This window comes from Anomalospiza imberbis, chromosome 10 (genome assembly GCF_031753505.1).
Source record: "Anomalospiza imberbis isolate Cuckoo-Finch-1a 21T00152 chromosome 10, ASM3175350v1, whole genome shotgun sequence".
Taxonomy (NCBI): domain Eukaryota; kingdom Metazoa; phylum Chordata; class Aves; order Passeriformes; family Viduidae; genus Anomalospiza; species Anomalospiza imberbis.
In genome coordinates, this window is record NC_089690.1 from 1,848,278 (window position 1) to 1,863,814 (window position 15,537).

At 50.3% G+C, this 15,537-nt stretch overlaps 2 protein-coding genes across 7 annotated transcripts in view; one reads left to right on the plus strand and one right to left on the minus strand.

Annotated features, from left to right (window-relative positions):
• SMC4 (structural maintenance of chromosomes 4) overlaps positions 1-7,333 on the plus strand; it is a 28,583-nt gene extending 21,250 nt beyond the window's left edge. For all 6 annotated transcript variants that reach the window (XM_068200184.1, XM_068200188.1, XM_068200186.1 and 3 more), the window contains 12 exons: positions 266-427; positions 577-802; positions 900-979; positions 1,619-1,771; positions 1,876-2,002; positions 2,822-3,011; positions 3,515-3,659; positions 4,234-4,407; positions 4,871-5,053; positions 5,626-5,858; positions 6,265-6,448; positions 7,032-7,333. In XM_068200184.1, coding sequence (XP_068056285.1) covers positions 266-427; positions 577-802; positions 900-979; positions 1,619-1,771; positions 1,876-2,002; positions 2,822-3,011; positions 3,515-3,659; positions 4,234-4,407; positions 4,871-5,053; positions 5,626-5,858; positions 6,265-6,448; positions 7,032-7,220 — 2,046 coding nt within the window. In that variant the 3' untranslated portion in view covers positions 7,221-7,333. The remainder of the gene's footprint in view (positions 1-265; positions 428-576; positions 803-899; positions 980-1,618; positions 1,772-1,875; positions 2,003-2,821; positions 3,012-3,514; positions 3,660-4,233; positions 4,408-4,870; positions 5,054-5,625; positions 5,859-6,264; positions 6,449-7,031) is intronic.
• Positions 7,334-7,544: 211 nt separating this feature from the next.
• Positions 7,545-12,057, minus strand: TRIM59 (tripartite motif containing 59). The gene is made up of 2 exons (XM_068200195.1): positions 11,666-12,057; positions 7,545-8,950 (listed from the first exon to the last, which is right to left on the minus strand). Exon 2 carries the CDS (start codon positions 8,945-8,947, stop codon positions 7,898-7,900), a length of 1,050 nt encoding a protein of 349 aa, XP_068056296.1. The 5' UTR covers positions 8,948-8,950; positions 11,666-12,057; the 3' UTR covers positions 7,545-7,897.
• Between the last annotated feature and the right edge of the window lie 3,480 nt (positions 12,058-15,537).

Below are 15,537 nucleotides of genomic sequence, written 5' to 3' on the forward strand. Positions count from 1 at the left end.
CATTTTTCAGTTTATTCCAAGGAATGTTGCTTTAAAGTTCTGAAACTTCAGAGCTGACTTTTTCATTCCTGTTGCACATTAGTGTAGTTGTAAAAGAGCTCATTTTGTATTCTGCAGTTTTTTGTCCAAGGAGAATTATCCTGTTTCAGAAAAATTAGTTTATTCAGATTTTAAGAAGTGCATTCATGGATTTACTGGGACACGACTCAAAGAGCAGCTTAGGTGCCAGCTAATCAGTGTTTGCCCCTCGTCCCTCCATCCTCAGGGAGACCTGGGAGCCATTGATGACAAGTACGACGTGGCCATTTCCTCCTCGTGTGGAGCCTTGGATCACATTGTTGTGGACACCATTGACACTGCCCAGACCTGTGTGAACTTCCTGAAGGCTGGAGGGATTGGAGTTGCCACCTTTATAGCCCTGGACAAGGTGAGTCCCACCCTCGGGAAAACAAATCATTTTACTGTTAATTGCAGCCTAATTACATTTGTTTTGAAGCCTTAACATCCTGTAGAATAATGGGATGACCTCAACATTTATCCCAAAGATTCATTCCTTTATTTCCTCTGTGGATGTAGATGGCTGTGTGGGAAAAGAAAATGCAGAAAATCCCAACTCCTGAGAACACCCTGCGGCTCTTTGACATGGTGAAGGTGGAGGACCCGAAGGTTCGCCTGGCCTTCTACTTCGCTCTCAAGGACACTCTGGTGGTCAAAAACCTGGAAGAAGGCACCAGAATAGCATTCCAAAAGGAGAAAAGGTGGAGGGTGGTAACCCTGGAAGGACAAGTCATCGAGGTGTCAGGTACTGCAGCCCCAGCTGGAGCTCCATTGGAAGCACTTTGTGGGTGATATTGCAGCCCAAGGAGTTCTCTGAGCTCTTGTCATCCCTTTTTCTGTAGGAACCATGACTGGTGGGGGAGAAAAAGTCATTAAGGGCAGAATGGGCTCCTCAGTCGTGACGGATATCTCAGAAGAAGAGGTGAGTACATCATGGAAATGCAATTCCAGCAGAATTCCTTCATTTGGCCACTTCTGACACACATGTGCCTTTCAAAGCAGCATGAGCAGGAGCAATCTGGGATGGAAGATAATTAGAAAGGGTTACAAAGCCAAAATTCCCAATGTTAGCAGAGATTAGAATGCTTTGAAGTGCATCAGGGATAAAAGGGTTGCCATTGGCAGGGGCTGCCCAGGGAGGTTTGGAGTCCCCATCCCTGGAGGGGGCACTCAGTGCTCTGGGGTGGGGACAAGGTGGTGACCTGGCACAGGCTAGACTCCATGTCCTGGAGGGCTTTTCCATCCTCAGGGATTCTGTGTTTGTTCACTGCCCAGCCCATTGTTGAATTCAGTCTCACAGTGCTCCCTTTGATAGCTTGGACACCATTTTAGAAGAGCAGGATACAGTTTGCTTTTCCTTCTGAATTCCATTTATGTTTTAATCTGGAGCTGCTCCTCTTGTTTCTCACTGGCAAAGCTGATGTTCCCAGCACTCAGCCTCCCCAAGCTGAAGTTCCTACTCCACTTTCTCCTGTGTTTTAAGAGCTGTTGAGCACAGGGATGAGCCCTGGCTTGGTTTTGTCATGGTGACACCAGTAAATAATCCTCTCATTCTGTGTAGATCAGCAAAATGGAATCCCAGCTGCAGAGGGATTCCAAAAGAGCCGTGGAGTGTGAGAAGGAGAAATACCAGCTTGAGGAAGACATAATGAAACTGCAGCAGGAGATCCGGAAAATGAGGAACACCTCGGAGAAATACACAGCGAGTATCCAGGTGAGAATCCCTGAGCACCTGCCAGCCTCAACCCCACACAGGCCTGCCTGCTCTCAGGGAGTTTTCAAGGACAAGATTCCAGACCAGTTTTGTGCTCTCTGCAGGGATATTCTGAGCAGGAAATTGATCTCAAAAATCAAATCAAGGAACTCGAAGCCAAGGTCGCTGCTGCTGCTCCAGACAAAACCAAACAGGAGGAGTTGGAAAAAGTTCTTGATGGTTATACAAAAGGTACATTTTTTGGAAAGGGCATTTGAGATAAAAGTTGTAGTAATCTCTTTTACAATAGAGGAAGGAATGGGTTTTGGTTTGTGCTTCAGTTCCCTGTCTTGGTTTGGGACCTCGTTTTTCTAAGATGTTTCTAGAGATCAGAAAGTAAAACCCCTTTTCTTTGTAATTGCTCAAGTTCATGTTTTAGTCAAGCTAAAGTAAACATGAATTTCAGCATTTTGTTTCTTTGCTTAGATTTTTGTGGTTGTATCACACATTCATAGGGAAACTTAGTATAATTAGGGCTAGAACTGTTAATGAGGAGGCAGTGATAGAGAAGTCAAGTGCAGGTTTTTGCCTTCTAACCAGGCTCTGCCATGAGTTTATAAAATAAATCCCTGTATTCTTTGTGGGAACACATCCCTTTTGTGCAGTGATGCTGTTCAGCAGGGGCAGGAACCACACATTCACAGCAACTCCTGGGAAGTGCTGGTGGCCAGTTCTTAATATTTACCTTTTGAGCATCTTCCCATTAGTTAAATGCAAACAGTGAGCTTGGAGTAACTTCTAATGCACCACCTCATGTATTTAAGTACTCTGTGTACATTAACCAATCCATGTTGAGTGGGTTTTGTGGCTGCAGAGCTTTGGTAGAGCAGTGGCAGAAAGAAGTGCGTAGATTTTGCTGTTTGTCACAGTTAAACTGATCATCTGTCACAACATGGAGACTATGTGCACTTCTCAATAGAGGAGCAGAGCTTCCATCTGAAATCCCCTCCATGACTTTATCCCTTCAGCCCTGGTGCCCGTGAGCCCCTGACTCCCCTTTTCCATGCACAGATTATCAACATCTGTCTGAGCAGGCCAGGAAGATGGAGGAGGAAGTGAAACGGCTGCACCAGCTCATCATGGACACCAACAACCAGAAACTGAAGGCTCAGCAGGACAAAATTGATAAGATTGACGAGGAAATGGATGAATGTTCCTCAGCCATCACCAAGGCTCAGGTGACAGCCAAGATTGCAAACAGGTACAGCACAGGGAGCCTCAGGCTGGAGCTGCACTCCATGTCTGTGCTAAGTGGGGCTCGGGGAGGGAAAGAGAAGTCAAATTTTGTAGTTTCTAATAGTTTAAAAGTCACATTTATTTAGCATTTCTCTAGTATTTGCCTGAATTATTTCTTTAATATTATGTAAACTGAAATATTCAGGAGAAAGTCCAAAATAGCACTCGACTGGATGTGCTGGAGCAGTTCAAATCTGAAGGGACTGATTTTATTAGGAGCTCTGTCAGGAAATAAAATGGGATCTATTTTTTATGGGAGCTCACCACTCCATAGAGATTCCAAACTCTAAAAGAAGAAATGAAGTCATTTAGTGAGGTCTGGCTGCTCAGGAAGACAACTTTATTTTCCTTGGATCCCTCTGGAGTGTGGGAGGTGGTGCCTAAACCAGCACTTCTCCTTGTTGCCAGTGAGATTGTGCTGCTGGATTATTTGCTGTGAGGTGTACAAAACTCCCTGTCCCTGGGCAGGAACCTGAAGAAATATGAGGAGGCTGTGCAGTGCACGGAGAAGGAGATGGAAGAAAATGAGAAGGAAATGAAGAACTTGACAGAAGAGCTGACAACGCTGGAGGAAAAAGCCACCGAGGTGTTGAATGAGTGCAAGCAGGCTGAGGTGAGTCCTGGGACCACTCTGGGCTCCAGGGAAATCTGGGAGAGGAGTTAAACCCTCCCTGTATCCCACTGATATCCCATTCTCTCTGCAGAGCAGCCAGGCCGTGGCAATGGTGTATTTTTATTTTTTATACTCACCTGGAAATTTATCCTGAGTCAGTTTAGGAAAAAACTTACAACAGGTCTCCCCAAAGAAATTGCTGGGTTTAAAAGTTGCTTAAACATAAAATTTTTCCACTTATATGGTATTTTCCCATCTAGATTTCTGTGAGAGAGGGAAAGCCAGGATGGCTGAAATGCTTTCAAATAAATCTAAGATTTGATGTCTTTAATTAGTTAAAAATGAGTGTAGGACCTGTTTGATTCAGATCTAGATTGAAAATACAAACTGCAGCATTTTCTCAGTCATTCCAGAATTCAGGGATCAGTTATAAATCCAAGAATATTTATTTGTTTCCATCCACAGCCATGAATAAATTAAGTGAAAACAGACTTTTCACCCTAAAAAGGGGCAGCATTTTTGTGGGTGATTGATTAATGCCCTTTTTGGGGGCATCTGCCATTTTTCTATTCAGGAAACTTTGCCAGGAATGCAGGAGGAGAAGAAGAATTTACTCCAGGAGATGCTAACTATTCAGGATGCTGAACATGTCCTTCAAACTGAAGCTCTGAGCATCAAGCTGAAAATTGAACAAATTGACAGCCACATTTCCACCCACCAGGGAAAGCTTAAATACTGGCAGAAAGAGGTAGGAAATGGTTTAGTTCCTAAAACTTATATCAGGGAATTGTGGAATGGTTTGGGTTGGGAGGGACCTCATACCTCATCCAGATCCACCCTCAGGGACACTTTCCACTATCCCAGGTTGCTCCAAGCCATGTCTTGGCCTTGGGCACTTCCAGGGATCCAGGGGCAGCCACAGCTTCCCTGTGGCTCTCACAGAAAGAACCATCGACATCCCCTTAGAAAACAGAGGACTTGGGAGAAAATTCCTCTTCAGACCCCAGCTTATTGCTGTATATGCAGGACCAGGATAATAGGATAAAGGGAATTTATTCTCTTTTTCACTTCCTATTTTAAAGGGACTTGTGGGAAGAATCTTGGAGTGTTTGGAGATCAGAAGCTTCCCTGTACTAACCCAGAAAAAACTCCTGTTAGAAACAGCTGCACGTGTTTGCTAACGCTTCCCAGCCGCTGTGTTTGCATTGCAGATCTCCAAGTTATCCCTGCACGCCATCGAGGGCGAGGCCCCCGAGGAGCTGCGGGTGCTGAGCCAGGAGGAGCTGGAGGCGCTGCAGGAGCCCGACGTGCTCAGCAAGAGAATCGCGCTGCTGGAGGCACAGCGCCACCAGCTCCGCCCCAACCTGAGGGCCATCGCCGAGTACCGGAGCAAGGTAGAGCCCCAGCAAGCCCTGGGGGCACAGCCCAGCCCTGGGCATTGCAGGAGAACCGGGCCTGATCCCCTCCCTCCTTCCTTTGGGAAGCCTGGAATTTGCCTCTTCCTGTTGTTAGCAGCTCCTCCTTAGCCAAGGTGGAAGTTGTTTCTAGGAGCTTCCTTGTGCCTTTTGTGTCCCACACCACCAGTGTCAGGTGACAACGACTTCCTGGGTGATCTAGAAGTCGTACCCAATCTAAATAATTCTGTGATTCTCCTGGGAATGTTTATTTAACAGAGTCAAGTCTTCACAGCCAAGACAGACACACAGTACCTGGATTTTCCCCTCCTCACATCAGTAATAGTGAACCATTCAACAGATGAAATCTTTTTTATTTTGACACTGGTTTGGTTTTTTGTTTTCCCTCAGCGGCAGAGATGGGAAAAGAGAGACAATATGGGGGTTTTGTTTCAGGACTGTTAGCCAAGCTGGGGAAAAGGAATGTTCAAATGGTAGGAAAAGTGGTTTAAACACTAAACTGAGGAGGCAGCTGCTCCAAGTGCCCTTGGTTTGGTTGTTTTCCCCTGCAGGAAGAGCTGTACCTGAAGCACGTGGATGAACTGGACAACATCACCAGCGAGAGGGACAAATTCAGAGAGGCCTTCGAAGAGCTGAGGAAACAGAGGCTGAATGAATTCATGGCAGGATTTAATGTCATCACCAACAAGCTGAAGGAGAACTACCAGATGCTCACGCTGGGAGGGGATGCTGAGCTGGAGCTTGTGGACAGTCTGGATCCCTTCTCAGAGGGAATCATGTTCAGGTTTTCAAAATACTTTACATTCTATTAATTTTTAATCATAGTCCTTTTTCAACCTGTTTCTAAAGCAAATGCTCATTGACCATCAGTGAACCAAGACAGGCTCAATGTGGGCAAATAGTGACAGAAACCACAACATTTTAGCTCTCAGATTAACTTCTTTCTCTTGGAGAAATCACGAACTAAAGCAGTTGGAAAGCTTTGAACTCATTTCCCAGCACTTCTTAATTCCCGGGTCACTTCATTCTGCCTAGGGAATGATGGCAGTGTTCTGTCAGGACTGCTCCCAGGATAAATCCATGAACTGGGAGTTCAGTGGGAAAAGCAGTGAGGAACAGCCCCGTGTTACCCAGCTGAGCTCAGGCAGAGATCAGCATTCCTGACAGACACTACTCTTGCTCTGTTCCAGCGTCCGGCCTCCCAAGAAAAGCTGGAAGAAAATCTTCAACCTGTCGGGAGGAGAGAAGACCCTGAGCTCCCTGGCCCTGGTGTTTGCCCTGCACCACTACAAACCCACGCCGCTGTATTTCATGGACGAGATCGACGCCGCCCTCGACTTCAAGAACGTCTCCATCGTAGCATTTTACATCTATGTAAGTTCCTCATGGCTCATCTTCCTGAGAGGTGCCCCCCTCCTCCAGAAGGGACAAAGTGGCCACACAGTTACAGGCAAATTTAAAGGTCTGGGCTGCTGCAGTTTTACTGCTCCCTCTGGAACACTGATGATGAACTGGGTGTCCCCCTAAATCATCAGCTGCTGTCAGAATCCACAACTTTAGCTGTTACTGATGTCTCCGTGGATCCAGGCTCGTGATTTCCCAAGGTTCCTTGGATTTACACTTCCATGTCATTCCCGTAGGTGTCTTTGACCTATATCTTAATTAGTAGTAATTAATTTCTTTCATGCTTTTAAAACTTCTGCCCTCAGCACATTTAATCAAAGCAAACCCCTTACACGCCTCCAGTTCAGGTAATTAAACACTGAATATTCAGAGTTATTATTAACTGCAGTTTTGGAAGCAGGTGACAAAGATTAGGAGCAGCTACTTCAGATTAGGGAAACACTTAGAAGTTCCCTGTCTGCAGCTACAGTTTTAAACTTGGCTTTGTGTGCCACACCAGGACAGAGGGGATTTTGGGAATACTAGGCACTAACACAAATCACTTCTGTTTCAGGAACAAACCAGAAACGCCCAGTTCATCATCATCTCCCTGCGGAACAACATGTTTGAGATTGCAGACAGATTAATTGGGATTTATAAAACCCAGAACACCACCAAAAGTGTGGCCACCAACCCCAAAGTCCTGGCTGTGAAAGGACTGGAGGAACTTGGTCTCCCTGCGTGCAGTGTAACCCAGAGATAAAGAGGAAGCAACTTCCAGCTCCATGGCTGCTGTTCTATTTTTGTCTGATCTCATTTAGTATCATAGACTTTGTTTTGTTTCATAAATTCTAAATAAATGTTATAAAAATTTGATCTTATTAATATAGACCCAGCATCGATAAATTCCAGTTTTTGACTGTATGTAAAAATTGAGGAAAGGGAGATGTAAATTGATGAAAATAAGAATGCTTCAGGTTGGGCAGGGGCAGCACCAAAGACACAGCAATTTAAGGAATCAGTGTAACTTACTATATAATGCAAAAGTGCCAAGAGTTATGGGAGAAGCTCAGCAGTGCACCTGATCTTTGGCAGAGAGTTCCAGGATGTTAAGGACCGAATTCCGCAGTTGTGGATCAAGGCAAAACTCGCCTCTCCTCACCTGAAGTGGATCAGAACTTTAGTTCAGAGGAAATCCATGCAATACAGAAAAGGGAGGATACACAAACAGAACAAGTGTAGAGCTTTAGCAATCCAGCTTTTAAGTAGAAATTGAAAATAATGCTGGATTGCTGCATGAGGTTTTCAGTCTAATTGAAGTAGTCAGGAAGAATTCTCCTGCACTCTGGCCTGCAGGTATGTGCAGGAATCCTGATAAATCCATAGCAGGAATTCCCAGAGACGCGCCAGAGGAGCCGGGATGGTGCCAGATGAGATTTCCTAGTACCATAACAACATACATGTAATCATGATCAGCAGAAGAGCATGTTGATCCTTCTGCCATAACAACACGAGTGAAGCCACGATCATCGGAAGAACAGTCAAGAGTTTAGATGCTGTTTGCTTTCCACAGCGTTGGCTTTTGTGAGCCAGGTGTAGCTTTGGCGTGCAGATCATGTGCACCTGCCCTATTGGAGTTGCAGACCACGTGTCCTGCAGCACCTTCTTCATCCTAGGATGGATCTCCACAGCTTCAGGCTGCGGGAGTTGCCTCAGTCTGAGAGCGTGGAGCCGCAGCTGCAGCTCGCTCATCTTCTCCAGGAAAAGCAGCGGGGACTCCTCCTTCTGAAGAGCCGAGTGCAGCTCCTTTAGCTCACTCTCTTCTAACTTCAGTTTTTCCACCTCCTCGATGAGGGGATCGTATGTCTCCGAAATGTGGCTGTCGAGTTCATCCAGTGCACTCAGCAGAGCTGTTTTTTTGTGCTCTAAGACATCACCAAGTTCCTCAAAATACTTCAGCACAGCTTCCCTGTCACCCTGCAGGGTGCTCTGGCACTGGGCCTTCTGCTCCCGCAGCCTCTCGGAGCACGAGAACACCGCGGAGCGGGATGGATCTGCCAGCTCCCCCAGGAGCTGCCCCGAAGCCTCCCTGGCTTTCCTGTAGGCGCTCTGGAGGTCATCGATGGCGTGCCCGCGGTGCTTGCCGACGGTGAGGCACTGGCCGCACACCAGCCGCCGGTCCTGCAGGCAGTAAATGTTCAGCGGCTGCCGCGGGTGGGCCCTGCACATCCCGGCCCTGGCCCCGGCCCGCTCCTCCTGCTGGCACTTCTCGATCACGGCCTTGAGGGCGAAGTTGATGGGCAGCGCCTCGAGCCCGGCAGCGGGCACGGCCACCAGAGCCCTGCAGCTGGGGCACCTCAGGCCCGGGCCGGGCTGCGGGAGGCCCCGCAGGCACGGCCCACAGAAGGTGTGCGAGCACGGCAGCACCCGCGGCTCCACGAAGGTGTCGCAGCAGATGGGACAGGTGAGCTCCTCCTCCAGCTGCTCCATGGCCTGCGGGGACACACGCATGACACCGTTGAGCCAGGGGCGAAATGAGCGTTCATTCAAAAGCACGTCTCTCTTTTATCAAGAACAGCGTGAACACTAATTCCATTGGTCTTAAAGTAAAAACATTTCACCTGATTGGTACCCTGGACTCGGGTCAGTGTGGTAGAACACATCTATAATCAATGTGAACCGAAAGCAAGATAACAGATCGTTTACATTCCTCTCGGACTTCTTCCCAGGCTTAGCCTGGCAGAAATCTCTTTTTCTCTCTGACTGACCTGAGAATATCCACACACACACACAAAACACACACAAGCAGCAGGGATTGAGCCCCAGCAGCACATCTCCTAACTGGGAATTCCCTGCCTTGGCACTTGAGGTGAAAAAAGGAATGGAAGTGAGCAACGCTTCAAGGAGCACTCAGAGCATTCACCCAACCGTGTCCATATCATCCACAGCCAACCCTTCAAAACCCAGGAAAAGCAGCAATCTGCCACTGGTTACAGTGGGAAACGGCAGCAGAGTGGGAAAAGCAGAACTAGGATTTCTAAATAACCCCAGAGCTATGGAAATGTTCTCCCACCAGCAGTAACATTTTCAATGGGAACAGAAGTACAGATTTTTTTTCTCTCCCCCACTCGTCTCAAATGTTACTTTTGTCACATAAAATAGTCATAATTCATGAAACAGTCACACTGAGAAGCTCTCAAGGCTCTGGCACAGGAAGTCCAACTCTGCAGCCCTCACAGACAGCACCACACCAGGAATTACTCCTGGGTTACTTTAAGCACCAAACTGAAAAATTAACTTTCACTTTCCATTCTCTGCAACGTTGCTTTGTTCTGTTTCCCAGCTGAGTGAAATCACACAGCAAAGTCACAAGTAACAGTGACACTAAAGCCTGTTTTCATCATAAATTACAATCCTGGTTTTCCTTCTGCTAAAAATAGGGAAATTGATACCAAAGTTCCTTCTCGTTGTGCCACACTTCCCTCCCCTTCATCAGTTCCAGTCAGCTCTGTGGCCTTTGCTACAGTGCAGAAAGAAACTGTCAGAGCATTCAGGATCAAAGCCCATCAGTTCAGGGTCTAACCTGAGATCTGCAGCTGGGCTCGGGCTGAGGGAAGGCAGGAGCTCAACAGCCAGACCCGGTTCTTTGGGAGGTAAATCAGCACAGAAATAAGCCTGGCTTATCTCACTGGCTTAGTCAGGGAGGGCAGCCTGGGCTGCTGACTCAGCCCCTGGGCTGAAATTGAGGTGAAATGAGGCAAAGGCTCAACTGTGATGTTTTATTTATGGCAGCAGGAGTTCCAGCTTTGAAGGAGAGGAAGGAAAGCGAGGCAAAGCTCAGGATCAGCACCCAGGGCTCCCACACTGGTACAGGAGGGAAATTTCCTTCCTGAAGAACACACATCCAACTTACCTGAGCTATGGAATGGGTGAGAGGAGGAGCTGTTTGCTACCAGAAAAGCAAAGGAAAACCTTCACAGAACGTCTCTTGGCTGTGTCAGGAATGCCCTCAGAGCTGCAGGAGGCACATCCTCCGCAGCACACGGAGCCTTCCTGCCCCAGCCAGCCCTGCTCCAGGCTTCCATCACCCATCCGGGGGAGATGACACTCCCACTCCCCATGAACGCTCCCTGTTTCCCAGGCAACTCCCAAGCCGACTTGGGGCAGGAGTCAGCAGCTGCAGCAGCGGGTTTGGCTCAGCTCCGGGCAGGGGCCAGGGCTGAGAGGGGCACTCCGGGCTCCCGGGCACCTCCAGAGCGTGGAACAGCACTGGGGCTGCTTATTTGTTACTCCTTCGTGTCCAAACAAGATTTGGAATGCTCAGGTTTGCTATGGGCACCCAGGGTTTTCTCACTTTGCTCCAAAGTAAAAGGTGGAAATCCTGAAATTCAGTTTCATCTGACACTGGCAGCAGCACGGAGGAAATGCTGATTTCCTGATTGATTTCTGCCACAGATTGGAAACAGACTGGGAACACAACAGAAAGGACAGAGAAGACACCACAGAGTTCAGTAGAGAACAAAAAAGTTTTCCAGGGGGAAAAAAATCAGCAGGAAGCTGGGAAATGCTGGCTTTATCTGCCACAGCATCCACACTGCTGTGGAACACAGCAGCCATCAGTGTGCAGGCAGATAAATAACTGCTTTATGCGACAGGCCAGCCCCACGCTACTGTGAGGGATTTGAAAGCTGAATTTGGTATTGGACAATGGCTCTGGCAGCCCATTCCAAGGGCAAAGCGCCCTAGGAACGAGAGCTGCCAGGCTCCTGCTGCTCCTCATCAGCAAAGGAAACCTCTGCTCCCTCCTGCAGGACCGAGACACCGCTGAGTGCAAACCAAGGCACAGCCAGGGCTGTTCTCTGCTCTTTCATGTCAGAGAGAATTCGGTGCCAGCCTTGGCTTGTAAGAAATCCACAGCAATTTTCACTCAACTTTCATACTCTGCCTCCATCTCAGAGATGTTTCAAGACCGGTACAGGCATCACTGCAATTCAGACATTTACAATAGGAACCAGTGCTGGGAATTTTAATAACAAACTTCAAGAAAGCAGGAGAAACCAGGGCCAGGAGTTTGGGTCACTGTGGGTCCCTTCCAATACCCTCAGGGCGTTTTATGATTCCGTATCCCGCTCGATCTCTCGGTTCCGTTGCCAAGACTAACCCGCCATCCCTTGTAACTCTGTCAAAGCCTCTGGCCACGAGCGTTACCTGTTCTCTACCGCAGGGCCCCGGCAGTGGAGCCGGAGCGAGGAGCAGAGCTCCAGCTGTCCCCTGCAGCTCCCGGACACGGGGATCGATGGCGCCGTCCCTGCACGAGTGCCTGGGAAAGGGATCCACACCTGGAACCTGCGACTCGCAGCGACAGGAACGAGCTGAAACACGAGAAAAGCGGCCCCGCACCACGCGGTGTCCGGGACGGCGGCGCTCCCGGGCCGGGCCCCTCAGGCTGCGGGGGCAGCACCGGCCCGGGCCTCCCGGGGAGCTCCGCCGGGCGGTAGAGCCGCTCCGGGCCCCTCCTGCGGAGCTCCGCCGGGCGGTGGAGCCGCTCCGGGCCCCTCCTGCGGAGCTCCGCCGGGCGGTGGAGCCGCTCCGGGCCCCTCCTGCGGAGCTCCGCCGGGCGGTGGAGCCGCTCCGGGCCCCTCCTGCCGGGCTCCGCCGGGCGGCGGAGCCGCTCCGGGCCCCTCCTGCGGAGCTCCGCCGGGCGGCGGAGCCGCTCCGGGCCCTTCCTGCCGAGCTCCGCCGGGCGGCGGAGCCGCTCCGGGCCCCTCCTGCCGAGCTCCGCCGGGCGGCGGAGCCGCTCCGGGCCCCTCCTGCCGAGCTCCGCCGGGCGGTGGAGCCGCTCCGGGCCCCTCCTGCGGAGCTCCGCCGGGCGGTGGAGCCGCTCCGGGCCCCTCCTGCCGAGCTCCGCCGGGCGGTGGAGCCGCTCTCGCCGCCCCGCTCGGTAACGGCCGCGGCCCTCGAACGCCAATGGCGGGAGCGGGAGCCGGTGCAGGAACGGGCGGAGCCGAGGGAGGGAAGGGATGGAGGGAGGGCAGGGCCGGAACCGCCGCCGGGTCCCTCCCTCGGCCGGCAGGAGCGCGGTCTGTGGCGCTGCGATGGCGGAGCCGCGGGAGGAGCTCACCGGGAAGGTCCCTCGGTGCCAGCGGCAGGAATCGCTGCAGGGCTCGGGATGGAACAGCGGAGCGGATCCCGCTCCGGGGCAGGAGGGACACGGAGGGGATGGAACAGCGGAGCTGAGCCCGCTCCGGGACAGGAGGACACGGAGGGGATGGAACAGCGGAGCGGATCCCGCTCCGGGGCAGGAGGGACACGGAGGGGATGGAACAGCGGAGCTGAGCCCACTCCGGGACAGGAGGACACGGAGGGGATGGAACAGCGGAGCGGATCCCGCTCCGGGGCAGGAGGGACACGGAGGGGATGGAAGAGCGGAGCTGAGCCCGCTCCGGGACAGGAGGGACACGGAGGGGATGGAACAGCGGAGCTGAGCCCGCTCCGGGACAGGAGGGACACGGAGGGCATGGAAGAGCGGAGCGGATCCCGCTCCGGGACAGGAGGACACGGAGGGGATGGAACAGCGGAGCGGAGCCCGCTCCGGGACAGGAGGACACGGAGGGGATGGAACAGCGGAGCGGATCCCGCTCCGGGACAGGAGGGACACGGAGGGGATGGAACAGCGGAGCTGAGCCCGCTCCGGGGCAGGAGGACACGGAGGGGATGGAAGAGCGGAGCTGAGCCCGCTCCGGGACAGGAGGGACACGGAGGGGATGGAAGAGCGGAGCTGAGCCCGCTCCGGGACAGGAGGGACACGGAGGGGATGGAACAGCGGAGCTGAGCCCGCTCCGGGACAGGAGGGACACGGAGGGGATGGAAGAGCGGAGCGGATCCCGCTCCGGGGCAGGAGGACACGGAGGGGATGGAAGAGCGGAGCGGATCCCGCTCCGGGACAGGAGGGACACGGAGGGGATGGAAGAGCGGAGCGGATCCCGCTCCGGGGCAGGAGGGACACGGAGGGGATGGAACAGCGGAGCTGAGCCCGCTCCGGGACAGGAGGGACACGGAGCGGGAGCCGCGCGTTCGTCCCCGCTCTGCTCCCAGCATCTCAAACCTCATTCCTCTCCACAATCCGCGGAAAAATTCACCCTGAAGGTGGAAAACGGGAGACACGGAACCACAACTTGTGCCAGCTGCTGACCACGGAAATTTAAATGATTTCGTCTTGTCTTTGAAGCTCATGTATCTGTCTCGGGCTAGCTGAGAGGTTTTTAGGTCGTGCCAGGACACAAGGCAGAGCTGGGTGGGATTTTGGGAAGGAATTCCGCCCGGGAAGGGTGGGCAGGCCCAGAGAAGCACCCAATGAAGGCTTTTGTCAAATTCCACATTATTCTCCATTAATTTACAGTTAATGGAAGTTACTCGCAGCTGTTACAAAGTGAGTTTGAAAGAGAAATGCACTCATTTAATGTTGTGATGTAAATCATAAGGCACCATCATTCCAAACTTACCTAAACGTGTCGAAAAACTACCGTGTAGAGAATATTATACAAATATCTGGGAAACAGCTGGAATTGCATTTCAATAAATAAAAACCCTCACGCTCTAATCACAAATTACCCAACACATCAGGAAAACCTTAGGGGAAAACCACAGGAGCAGGAAATAAGGGAGCTTTTCACAATAATTCACAGTACTGAGAGTAAGAACATATGTTGGTTTTCATCTATTTGAAGTACCTAAATTCAGAATTCAAGAAGCAGCAGCAATTCAATGCAAACTGGCACTCTGGGAATTAAACCAGTGATTAAAGCCATGGTCTGTGTTGCTGATAGGAAGTCTGACCCTCACCTGCCTTTCCATCAAATTACAAAACTCCTGGAACACATTTACCAATAATTGGCATTTAAAGTTTCCCCAAACTGGTCCTTTTCTACTAAGAGCAGCTTTTAGTGCTTTACAGAGATTTAAAATTGAAAGTATTGAGATTTTAATGACAACTTAAAAGAAAAGTCTTCCTCAGCTTTGGGGCACAGCAAACCAGAAGGGTAAATACAGGATTTATAATGGATCCACTGGCAAAAATGGGAATTATTTGATGGAAATGAAGCTTCCAGCCACTTTCTGTGGACAATGCAGCAATATTAATTCCCCAATGATTTCTGAGCCCCCCGACTTTCCCTGGAGCAGTAGCTACAACTTACCCAGAGCGAGTTTGTAAACTTGACACGTTTGCAGCTGCCGAGTTTCCTCTCAGCAATATTTGATCCAGATGCAGAATTCCTCTAATTGCTTCCAGCCTCAGGAGCAGCCCTCCTGCCAGAGTTTGGTGACACGCAGAGCTGAGGAAACATTTACAGTTAAAAGTGGCAAAAAGTCTCCGAGTTTTAATCTGCAGACATCCTAAAGTTAGGAAGGGACTCTGCCAGGATTTCATTTGCCTTGAAATCCTTTTCATTTGTCCATTTTCTGCCTTTCTGTGCAGAAATCAGGATTTACCAGCCTGTCCCACTCCCACAGCAGAAATTCACAACGTACTGGGAATGTCTGGGAAGGAAGATGGGATGAGCTCTGTGCAGGGAATGCTGAAAAGAACCAGGGAGAATTCCACTTCCAGCAGAGAAAGGATCAACTTCTCTCAAGAAATCCCTTTCCACTCACCCTATTCTTCTTCCCAAATCCTAAAATTCCAGGGCAGCTGTTTGATTTTTTTTCCTTAAAATAAAAATTCCCACCTGGCACAGCTGATTTGCGGATTCATTTTTGCCCTTTTAATATTTTCTGTATTTTTCTATTTGCTGTCCTAAACTCAGATAAAAAGATAATTTTCTAATCCAAAATACAGGATATTTTTAAACACATATAAATACAGATACAACACCCACACTCAGTGATCAGTATTCCCAGAGGCAATTCCCACATTAGTTCTCGTTTGTATCCCAGGATTTCCCAACAAATCTCCCCTTCCCCCACAACGGAATCAAAGCATCACCTCAAAATGCAAATTTTGGGAAAAAAGACACCAAAAAAGCGGCTCCAGGTTTGCTGCCCGAGAGCTCGGCTGGTGCCACCCTGTGGATATTCTGGAA

Coding starts and splice junctions, on each gene's coding strand:
- TRIM59 (XM_068200195.1), bottom strand. CDS start 8,947: ATGGAGCAGCTGGAGGAGGAGCTCACCTGTCCCATCTGCTGCGACACC.